Source organism: Sander vitreus, chromosome 16 (genome assembly GCF_031162955.1).
Source record: "Sander vitreus isolate 19-12246 chromosome 16, sanVit1, whole genome shotgun sequence".
NCBI lineage: Eukaryota > Metazoa > Chordata > Actinopteri > Perciformes > Percidae > Sander > Sander vitreus.
Window position 1 is genome coordinate 5,151,193 of NC_135870.1, and position 12,492 is coordinate 5,163,684.

At 41.5% G+C, this 12,492-nt stretch overlaps 1 protein-coding gene across 1 annotated transcript in view; it reads left to right on the forward strand.

The window, feature by feature from the left end:
* The window catches only part of adamts6 (ADAM metallopeptidase with thrombospondin type 1 motif, 6), a 67,344-nt gene that overhangs the window by 12,563 nt on the left and 42,289 nt on the right, over positions 1-12,492 (forward strand). The window contains exons 8-10 of the mRNA XM_078272192.1: positions 507-550; positions 3,734-3,839; positions 6,321-6,467. Of these exons, the coding sequence (XP_078128318.1) occupies positions 507-550; positions 3,734-3,839; positions 6,321-6,467 (297 nt within the window). The remainder of the gene's footprint in view (positions 1-506; positions 551-3,733; positions 3,840-6,320; positions 6,468-12,492) is intronic.

Genomic DNA, 12,492 nt, shown 5'->3' on the forward strand with positions numbered 1-12,492 from the left:
AGAGTGAGGGAGGGAGAGAGGGGAAGGAGAATGAAATTAAATTTGCTGTGCCCTTGGTTTTAATAGATTAAAAGCTTCTGGAATGATTGGATCATTCATTTGAAATGTATGATGTGGCTCTGAGTGTTCTGGCCTTTATTCCCCCTCCGATCTATTGGATAACGTGTATATGAGTTACAGGGGTTAAAAAGTAGGGACACAGCATGAGCGAAGCATTTCACTTTACTCGCATTCCCGTCTAAGCACTGTGTGCTAGCTAAGTGACATTTTCCTAAAGGCTAAATGCTATAAATGGAGGAGTGAACCAGGTGTTTTCTAGAACCAAACTTGTCATGACTTCATTATATGGTATTGTTATGCTAATGGTTGAGATTATATCGGGCCAGACTGTGTGATTAAACATGGAAAGAATGGGATGGCAAAGAGCCAGTGGAAGAAAATACTGTACATGTTAATAAGTTAATTTAATTGTTTGTATTCTTTCTCTTTTTTTGCCCCGTCCTTAGGTATGACATCTGCACCTACAAGAACAAACCCTGTGGTACCTTAGGTGAGTGAACTAAAGCAGAGAGCTGTATGTTTTGTGTGTTCTGTGCGTTTTCTTGCCAAATTAGTAATCATAGCTGATTGTTGACTATATGATTCTTTGGATCTCCCTCTGGAGGGGTTTTTGTTTTCACGTTCGGCCTTCAACGTGTCCTCAGACAAACCTTATTAAGCAACCTTCGCTGTCTCCTTTTTTAGAAAAACACCAGACGGCTCCTGTGAGACATAATGAGAAGGATGTTTTCACTTGTGTTATTATAGCTCCTCGGCAACTCCCCTCAGTCGGCTGAGGGCACGAGCCCTGAACCTGGACAGCCGTGGTCACCTCCTCACACGGCCTCCAGTTTATTAAACCGCTCTGTCTCTCTCCTCCGCCTCTAACCTCAGTTTGTCTAAGGTGTTTACACTTCCACCGGGGGTTGAGAGAGAGAAAGGAAAAGGTATGTGTTGGGAAGCAGAGGAAGGAGACTTGAGGGGTGGTGGGGGGGGGAGAGATAAAGAGGAGAGTAGGGGCAGAAAGAGGAGATAGAGAAGAAAGGAAAATGGAAGGCGGAAAGGACAATTATAAGGAGTGTTAGAGTATGCACGAGGGAGATCGAGTGGGTGATATGCAGGGTGTGATGGGGGGTGGAAAAAGGACAGCAAGCAGTGGCAGAGACCCCCACTCCTCCTCCACCTCTCTCTCTCCCTCTCCTCTTCAACCCCTCTTCCCACTCCAAACCTCGCACCCGCCCAGCCCTTCTCTCCCCATCTTATCTTTGTAAAGGCCCCGCAGGCACCACAGTATATCTTGGAGGTAATATTGTGACTTCAGGGGTGGTTTGACAGATTGACCGCATTCGTCACATTCCCCGGTCGCTTTAATTGCACTGGCATCTGCTTGGCTTCCTCGTTGTCCCCCCCCCCCCTTCTCCCCCTCTCCTCTTCACCTCCCCTCCTCTCCTCCCTCTCCTCTCGGGGATCATGCTCCCGGGTCAGATCACTGACCTTTAGGGTCGCTGAGTAATCACGGGGCTGGAGATAATACACAGTCCACCCCGGTGTTAAGAAAACAACTTGCAGTGCAGGGTGTGTGTGTTTGCACACACACACACACACACACACACACACACACACACACACACACACACACACACACACACACACACACACACATACATTCACTTTACTCTCTCTCACACACATTCTTAAACTAATCGTAGAGTAGCCACCCTCTACCCTTTCCCTCCCTCTCCTCTTTCTTTCTTCACCTTCAGGCTCCCTCTTTCCCTGCAGTAATGGCTTCAGTGGCCTCCTGATTTGCGAGTCTATTCTTGTTTAGCCTCTTAGTAAAGAGGATACAAAAGCCATGCCACTTTTAGCAGGGAGGCCGGGAGTTCGTGCAAACTATCCAGGAAATCTGAAGCAGTGCTGACCACCAAAACCTGATCTTTGCAGGCTACTCACAAGTGCAAATGCAGATGTGTCACATTTGTCGATATCACTTTTTGACTGCGAGTTGCAAAACTGTGTCTGTTGAGAGCTTGAAATCAATTTAAAGGGTCAGTCTACCCAAATTAAAACAAATCATACTTACCCCTTGTTGTATCGAGCAATTCAGTTTTATTTGCCCGGGTTGGGAAATATCAGCCTCCTCTTCAGTAGAAAGAAGCTACTCTTGAAAACAGCTGAGCTGACAGTAAATGTATTTCCATCCACCGGTTTTTATGCGTTTTTATAAAAAAAAAAAAAAAACATTAGGGAAGATGCTGGCATTTGGGAAAAATTTAGGTGGAAAAGTTGGTGTATCGATAAAAGCAAAATGCGATGGAAGCAGACTTAGAGGATGAATCATAACGTTTTGAGGTTTGACTGGAGCTCCTTTAGTTATGTCAATTCAACAGTGGTTTAATGGCACTGACTGGAGAATTAGCGCCAACAAGTCCAACTCCTAATACTCACATAGCAGAAGTGGATAGAAACGTGCATTAATTCGTATTTTCTGCTGCGGATGTTTTCTGGAAATCTGGTTAAAATTTGGATGGACACTTGTAGGGCTGCCAGTCAATTAGTCGAATAATCGGTCGTTTTGGCCTTAGTCGACTAATACTTCTTAGTCGATTAGTCATTTTTTATGCTTTTTTCATGCTGAATGACGTTTTTCCAAGAAACTTATGAGCACATCTCTGGTAAACACAAGATTTAAAGTGGTGCTTTTGCATGATTCTTTGTGGAGAAGCTCAGTTTCTCTAATCTGTCGATTAAATCAACTATCCGATTAGTTTGAGTGTTAACTAAGAATAACTAAGCATTTCTTTATTCGAGGGCAGCTATAGCGAATTGAGTAGTGAGGTCTGGAGATTATCCAGAGTATCAACCAGTGGCACTGTTCAGAAAGAATTGTTGCTGTTTTTTTGTTGTTAAATGTCTGTGTTTTAATGACTTGAGCACCATTTTTTATAGTGCTTCCTCTTAACCTCAACCTTAAAACATTTTAAAAAACGTAGACTAAAATGCTCTTTGCTTCACACACGTTACTGCACATCCCCAATACACACACACACACACACACACACACACACACACACACCTGCTTTGCGCTGTCATATGATCCACTCTCCAGTCACCTGTAGATGTAATCTGTGAAGAATTGCCTCCTGTCTCCCGATCTGACCTGTCAGGCTTTAGGAAAAAAGGACCTGCCACACCTGGATCGTGGAGCGGTTTCAGCTTTAAACACCCTCTCCTCCTCTCCCTATTTCACTCCCCCTCTCCCTTGTTCTCCGACTGTAGCTTTGAAACGAGGAAAACATCAATATTTTCCGACAGGTTTCTGGTGGGGTTCGGTGTTGGTGTTCTTATATTCCCTTCCTTGGCTCGCATTTTAGGCGATCCCTTGTTACATGAATTGAAAAGTATAAATCTAACACTTGTCTAGACATTTTCCAGCAGTGGTCTGTAGTTCGCAAGAAATGAAATTTGAAAAAAAGACGTCTAGCCGGTGATGCTAAACGGAAACGGAAATGGTTAACAGCAGACCGTATGTGTGGAATCCCTTTTATCACCATGACTCCTAAGAATGCTTCGTCTTGACCCCTGTGTGTGTGTGTGTGTGTCTGTGTGTGTCTGTGTGTCTGTGTCTGTCTGTGTGTGTGTGTGTGTGTGTGTGTGTGTGTGTGTGTGTGTGTGTGTGTGTGTGTGTGTCTAGGCTTGGCCTCAGTGGCTGGAATGTGCGAGCCGGAGAGGAGTTGCAGCATCAATGAAGACATCGGCCTTGGTTCTGCTTTCACCATCGCGCACGAGATCGGCCACAAGTGAGTTTTAAGACTTTTAAGATCCTAATATAAAATGTAAAATTTGATATTACACTCTGATGCGAATGGCAGTGGTGGGACAAAGTCGACAGGTCTCATGCAAGACGAACTGATTCATGCTTAAAGGTCCCCTCCAGATGTTTTAAGAGACATTAAAAAGTAGTGCTGTCAAACGAATAAAATATTTAATCGCGATTAATCGCATTAATGTCATAGTTAACTCACAATTAATCGCAATTAATCGCACATTTTTATCCATTCTAAATGTCCCTTGATTTCTTTTTGTCCCATTATTTTTTCTCATTTTAATGCTCTTATCAACATGGGAAAGTGGATCGGCTTGCTTTGGGCTTTTGTCGCCTGGCTTTGACGGGGGGGGGCATGCGTGCTGCGATGATAGCTCAGTTCACAACGACAAAACACACAGATCACTTTGGTCTTGTCAATGGAACCATTTGGCAACTTTTTAAAAGTAAACTTTCCATTCAGAATCTTATTGGCATCCATTTTGGCGTCTCGCGCTCGCCATCCGCTCAAACCGTAACGTTAGCCTACTACTCTTTGGCCGGATCGCAAGCCCAAACAAGTGTGCGCGGCGTGCCTGTTGTTTTGTTTCCGGTCTAGCTAGATCCGGTGTGGTGGTGTAGTTTTTCTAACGTTACTAGTTGTTGCAACAGCATGTGAAAAAAAAACGACAGAGTTTGCTAGGCCAAAAAGAACGTTAATCTCGCGATAAAAAAATAGACGCCGTTAAAATGGGTTTGCGTTAACGCCGTTAATGACACGTTTAACTGACAGCACTAATAAAAACACTCTGCTTTGAATAATAATTTGTGTCTGATATGTTTTTCAATTTAGACCACAAATAGCTTCCCAACTAGTTCTGATGTCCCAAATCAACAGCCTTCAAGTGTCAAACTCTGCACATACATCCTTCTGAAGCTCAAACATCCAAGTAAAGTAACAAAGGTGCATGTAAGAGGGATTCGTGAGAACTTGTTGCATTCAACAATTTTCTCGTTTTTGTCCAAATTGAATTAACAGTGATTTGGACCAGTCAAATGAGCCATATGCAGATAGTCAGCCTCTTGTTTTACTTGAGAATTATAAAGCCTTAATCAATGAATTTGGAGTTTAAATATGGGGATAATGGTGCACATTTTTAGAGAGTCTCTCCTGGAAGATATTTAAAGTGTTGCACTTGGTTGTTGCGTATGGAATTCCTTCTTTTTCTTCAGATGATATCAAAACCTTTTATCATGTTCACAACCGCGTGTGCTCTAATAATTGCTCTTAAACAAACAATACTTACTACTTGAGGTCACCAGACCTGTATGTAGCCTTTTTTTTTTCTCCCAGTGCAGACTTCTTAAACTGTATCTCCACATATTTCCCCAATGCAAATGTCAGTGTCCACATACCTCTGGCTCTTTCTTCCTGAATATAAAGCAAAAATAATGATGATGTATTAGTCTACGTATCCCTATCCCAAGAGAGAGTTCAGCAAGATGGCGATTTCCTTTATTATGTCTCGTGTCTGCTTCTGTTGTGGGGCAGTTGTAAAAATAGTCTCTGCTTCTAGGATGTATAAAAAAAAAAAAACCCACTGCAGCGAAGTTTCAACCAGGCTTATTTATTACCAGAGTAGGGTAAAATGTCATAAACGCCAGCCTTAGAAAAACAGGTTCAGGCTGTGCGATGTGGTCGGGGTTGTTATATACATTAGACCCGATTTGTCCTGGACTGTAAGGAAAAGTAAGCTTTGACATCCTGCGGTAACGTGAGCTTTCCCCCCAAATGATATCCAGACAGATAAGGTTTAAAAAAAAATAAAAAAAATTGTTAAAATGATTTATTTTCATCCCTCAGTGCAAAAAAAAATTCTTGAGCAGCTTTTATAACAGACCACAAGGTCAGGAGCTGTTTGGCTTTTTGGATCTCTCTGTGTTCTCTGGTGCAGCGATTGATCTAAAGCTCCAGTCGGTGGTGGCTCTCCCTCGCGGCCTGCTCAGACCTGCAGCCGCTGATTGACAGGCAGGCATCAGAGTGGTCATTAGAACCTTTTTCTTTCGTGCCGAGCTCCAGACAGGGTTTGACCCTTGACCTCCACACAGCTGTTTCAGAGCAACAGAGCTCGATATTTACAGCCAGAGTCACTGAGGGAGACATCCTCCAGCCAGCAACATAACTGTCCACTCTCACCCCATCTGAACTGTGTAGGAAACTCCCAAAGACAGGGTCCCTTTTAGACCAGTGGTTACTGATGATCATCATACCCAGCTGAACTTCCAGTTTTTATTTTGTGTGTTCTCTCTCCCTCCCTCCCTCTCCCTCTCCCAACCAGTCACGTCAGATGGCTGTCCACTGTCTCTGTAAATTCTAGAGTGTGGTCTAGACCTACTGTCCTAATCTCTAAAGTGTCCTGAGATAACTTATGTTATGATTTGAAACTATAAATGAAATCGAATTGAATTGTTTCAGTTTTGGGATGAACCACGATGGGATCGGGAATTCCTGCGGTACCAAAGGCCACGAGACAGCCAAGCTGATGGCTGCTCATATAACAGCCAATACCAACCCTTTCTCCTGGTCCGCCTGCAGCAAAGACTACATCACCAGCTTTCTCGAGTAAGTGGATGATAGTTGCTCCCTGTGCGTGTGTGTATGTGTGTTTGTGAGAGTGTGTGTGTGTGTGTGTGCGTGAGTGTGTGTAGAGAAAAATGGTGCATGCCTGTTTTCCAGCTCACACTCTCTTTACAACCCGCTTCCACCGGCTGGCCCTTGTGGTGACCCGCTAGTCTGTATTCTATGCAAGTCCTTCCCCGCTTATTCACATCCATTTCATCACCAAGACTCCTGCCAGACCTCCTTGTGGCTGTGTATGATAACCGGGTGCCTTCCACCGTTGCATCCTTGCACCACAAGGCTGGTGATGTTAGAGCTCATGTGGTGCGCGGTGGTGATGTGTAGGCCAGCTGTCTTCAAAACCGCTGCTCCACTGTTTTGTGGATAGGTCAAAGAAGAGAACAACTTGAAGTGCACAAATAAACTGAGGAGTAAAGCGGTGACGTTTGGCAGAATGAGCGATTGCTGGCTGAGTAATGCCAGCCTGGCATGGTAAAAAGGTTTAGAGAAGGCCAGACAAAACATCTGGAGCTGGCCTTTAGAGTCTGGCAGTGAACAGGACTATGAAATGAACTACTACCCTGATCCCTGCTTGTCGTGGGTACATTAAGTTGAAGCTGCTTTTAGAGGAGGTGTCTGAATGAGCAGCTTTACTCACCTCAAGCAAACAGAGGAATAATAAAAGTTAAAGCTTTCGCTTTAGGATTCACACTAATGACGACAATCCATTCTATCCAGGACAATATCCCTGAATCCATGAAGTATTGCACTCTCATAACATCGTCAGACACACGACGGACCAACCTGATCTCACAGAATTCCGTGAAATGAACACGGCCCCTTAACTCAAAATCTGTGACAGTTTCACGGAATCGCCGAAAATTCCGTGACGGGCCCACGGATGCGATGCCTATGTAAGTCAATGACAGGCATCATCCGTGGTCTACGCACAGATTCCTCTGATTTGCTATTGTTGGTATTTTTAGCCCAATAACCACTGTTTTAATCAACATGTATTCACCAGATCGTATCATGGTTTATTTGTATTTTTTTTAATGTTGTTATTTCGGTCTATTTTGGCCAGGGAAGCTGGATTGCTTTGTTGTTTATTTATATTTTTAAAACTATAACGCTACATCTAGCAACATATATTTAGATGTTATCATAGTATACATTTCTTTATTTTAATAATATTATTTCGGTCTTATTACCGGTGAAATATTACAGTATGCTGTAATACAGAACATTACGATATGATCCGAGCTACTGACACGCATTCAAAGCCGATATCCCACAATGCAATGCGGCATTCATTCACAGAATCAGACAGCGATCAGCTGGTTTTTAACGCCAGTATCGCTTCAATGTCACCAGCAACAACACGTTGCTCAGCTTTGTTCCAGTAAGTTATGCACCGTAATAATGTTTAAAATAATCCACGCAATCCTCCGGAAGTGACGTGGTACGTGCCGCTCAGCGGATAAGAAGATAAAAAATATATAATATTCGTAATATTGATGTTTTTATCTAACGTTGTATTTGAGGATGTAAACAATGAAGATATTAATAATAATAAAATACAGTTTCATGTATTTGTCTCATGTACCGTTTGCTCGGCCGGCCGGCGGGCGGCGGCAATCTGAAATGGAATGAAGCCCACTCACGGCAGACAGCAGAAACACAGGAGTCGAACATGTCCCCCCACCCTCCCCGGAAGAACTACAAGCGCACAAGCTTTGTAACAGGTTCTGGGGCCCCTCTATAGTGGGAGTTGTAGTTTTTAAATATATTGGTATATTTCTCATAATTAGAAGTTGGTAGTGTAGAATTTTGGTTTTTTGGGATGGGGAACACACTGGTGTCATCAGATCTTAAAAATATAATCGTTGAATAGGTGAAAATAGCTTATTATCATATTTGACAGTGCTAACAGTTGTTAAACTTTGGTGACCATATCTACATGACAGCTGAGGTCCAGAGCTTTCTATAACAGCTGGTCCTATGTGTGTAGCACCTTCTGTTGCTAAATGACAAGCCTTCAAAGATGGACTGGGTTCAAGGTTCAGAGGTCAATATTTCAAAGCAGGAGTAATGTATCCTCTTCAGACTGACATATGTTACTGTCCAGGTTGAGAAGTTTCCAACGATGTCTTTGCTATAGTCCTACGACAACGTTTACATTTTTACTATATCATGGAGACCACTTTGCAGGTGATACTTTATTGTCCCCAGAGGGATATCTGCCTCACATAACACTTGACATATTGTTTTATCATACAGCTGACATATAATTACAATAAAAACATAAACAAAGTGATATGCAGCCAGACTGAAGCACATTATCAGCCACAATCTATTGCTCATCTTTCATAAACAGTGACAAGACCCACACACAACCATATGCATTATATCATGAAGCTATTCCACAACCAGCCTTAAGCAACATTATTTAAAGTTTTAATTGAGGTAGGTCCATATAAGGCCTATAGTTTAGAAATATTTAGTTTACATTGGGGTGCCAGCAGAGGTTAAGAGCTACTTGGCATGGAGAATAAAGATCATACCATATCATAGACCATATTCTCTGTGCTTGCCTGGAGAGACTGGTTTCTATTCCTCTCCACAACCTTCATGACAGTCACCTGACAACCAAACTTGAAATGAGATGTTTTTAGATATTGTCATGCTTTCTGACATATGAATATGCTCTGTAATGCAGCCCTGTATAACATAAACCCTCTGATTCACCGTGAGTGTCTGCTCTAAATGATAACACACACTTTGAATACGGGCCTTCCAGCCAAAGGTGTTGTCCACATGAACACCAAGGTGCCTATAGGAGCAGAGCCGATTATTGGTTCATCATTTATGACCTCTGATACCCTCTGACCCATGTCACAACGTCACAACCAACTGAAAAAATGCCAAAACACATGTTTTATATGTACACAAACAAAGCTACATCTCTGTAAACAAAAACCTCAGCAACAATCTGCTTATCCTTTTAATTTCCTGAAATGCTTCCTAAAACTCGTCCCTTCTTAATTTTGAAGGCTATATGGCTACAAGCTGTAACCACGGTGATTGATATGAGGATCATCTTCTGAATATAATAATTAATATGTTGGCCTACCATAAATTTATATTTCAAAAAGTCAGTTATTTGCTCATTTTGTGTTTCTCTGTTCTGTGCACCATCCAACATTACCAGGTTCATATTATGGAATCTGTTCTGTATGTCTGAATGATAAATGGTGCTAATAAAATATTTAACTAAAAAAAACGACTAATAATGCAGTGTGATGTTAAATCAAAGTAAGTCCCACACATACATATGCTCATGTTTTCTTTCCCTTTAGTCTTTGCTATTAACATTCATCAACCACAAAATTAGAAAATTGCGTTTTTAAATGGCGATGCATGGAAAATAAAATAAAAAATGCTTCTCTTTGTAAGTAGTTTATTTTTAACAACAGAACAAGTCAAAACAAATGCTAATAAGTCAAACATAAGCATGAAACACTATTTTTGTATATATAATATACATATATTTATTGTACAAATTCTTACGTAGGCTACAACGTGCAGCAAGCTTTCATAGACGCCGTGCGGTAATTACTACGTCACTTCCGGAGTCTTCAGCTGATTTGATTTGTTGTCACAGTACATGAGACAAATACATGAAACTGTATTTTATTATTATTAATATCTTCATTGTTTACATCCTCAAATACAACGTTAGATAAAAACATCAATATTACGAATATTATGTATTTTTTATCTTCTTATCCGCTGAGCGGCACCTACCACGTCACTTCCGGAGGATTGCGTGGATTATTTTAAACGTTATTACGGTGCATAACTTACTGGAACAAAGCTGAGCAACGTGTTGTTGCTGGTGACATTGAAGCGATACTGGCGTTAAAAACCAGCTGATCGCTGTCTGATTCTGTGAATGAATGCCGCATTGCATTGTGGGATATCGGCTTTGAATGCGTGTCAGTAGCTCGGATCATATCGTAATGTTCTGTATTACAGCATACTGTAATATTTCACCGGTAATAAGACCGAAATAATATTATTAAAATAAAGAAATGTATACTATGATAACATCTAAATATATGTTGCTAGATGTAGCGTTATAGTTTTAAAAATATAAATAAACAACAAAGCAATCCAGCTTCCCTGGCCGAAATAGACCGAAATAACAACATTAAAAAAAATACAAATAAACCATGATACGATCTGGTGAATACATGTTGATTAAAACAGTGGTTATTGGGCTAAAAATACCAACAATAGCAAAGCTATACAGCTTCTCTGCCGCAACCCAACTGGCAGAAAGAAACGTGCTGTGATCAGGGAATCTGTGCGTAGACCACGGATGATGCCTGTCATTGACTTACATAGGCATCGCATCCGTGGGCCCGTCACGGAATTTTCGGCGATTCCGTGAAACTGTCACAGATTTTGAGTTAAGGGGCCGTGTTCATTTCATGGAATTCTGTGAGATCAGGTTGGATGGACAGTTAAAAAAAGAAATCGATGCAGCAAAACCAGTGATATCTTTTTATTCTATACATTTGTCTTCTTTTACAAAACCAGGTGGCTACATTACCCACAATGCAACTCCACTGCAAGTCAGAGATTCGGGTGTGTTATGCTAGTAGCAGCTAATATAACCCTCTAGCCTGCAGCAGAGATAAGAAGCAGGCTTTTAGAGGTCTAGTAAGATCCCTTCTTTGTAACTCCACACCCCCAAATGTTTTGGCTCAAATGACGCCGCTTGAGGGAACTTGTCAGACTGCTTGCAGCTCCATCTGGAGACACAAAAGGCTTTTAAAAAACTTTTTCACATATAGAGTAGTTCTCCTTGACCCCTGTAAACAGACTCTGATGTGTAAAATCTGTGAAGTTCTCCTTCAAACAATGAACATAAGAGTCACTATGGTCAAAAAACTGAAGTCTCTGATACATTCCACTTTGGGACTGCTGGTAGCTGTGGATTGAAGGCTGACATTTACTCCACCAGCCTGAGCTCTGGGCGGGCTGGGTCACTGTTGGGAAACTGCTTCATTGAGTAGGAATTACAATCAGAAAGTGGTCAGGATTGTTCCCGCAGACGAGAAACATGCTGCCATTCTTCTTTAACCATTACAGAATGAGGTCAACGATTCCTCATCTTTGTAACATTTTGCAGCAATGAAAAGGTCCTCTCACTATTTATCCTTGATGAAATAAACAGCCAAAAGTGGCTTGTTTGCAGAGATGGCAGGGTAGCTGTAAACTACTGCAAAGAGCCATGTTGACTCTGTAGAGCACAAACTTTACAATAGAAACAGAAATAACATTCCAGATACGGCTCTGAGTGAGTCATGGTGCCCTTAAAGCGGCTCTAATCAATATTTCGTTTATTAATAATGGATGAAATGACTATTTCCAATGTGAAAGGGTTCATCTAACTCTGCTTTACCAAAAACAGCTCACTGTTTTGGTTGACTCTCATGGCTCTCATCAACCTTATTTCCAGTAGGCAGCTGTTGAAGCAGAAACAAAAACAACATAGTGGAGCATTTAGCACTTAAACAGCCATATATTTCCCTCAGGAGTTGGTAAATACCAAAAACAGAGCTAAAAGAAAAGGGAATATTGGACTTAAATGTATCAGGGGGCCAGACAAAGACTCCAAATGAATGATAATATTGCTATCCATCTGTTTGATGTGTACATACTGTAGGCAACTGTTTGCTAACAACTTTTTCATATCAAATTTATAAGGTGATAATATGCCACTGTTCTGTTTGCAGTTTGTTGCATCCAGGTTGCCAACAATATCAGTTAAAGCAGGTATAACTGCTCTTAAAGGTACACTGTGTAGTGTTTTAAGTATTTTATTAGCTAAAATCAATGGCTTCATTCATAAATATGTCCTCATTGGTGTAAAATGACCTCTGCCAATGATCTGACTTATCCTCATAAGCGAAGGATTTCTTATCTGTATTTACATGCAGAGCAAGTCCAAGGAGGC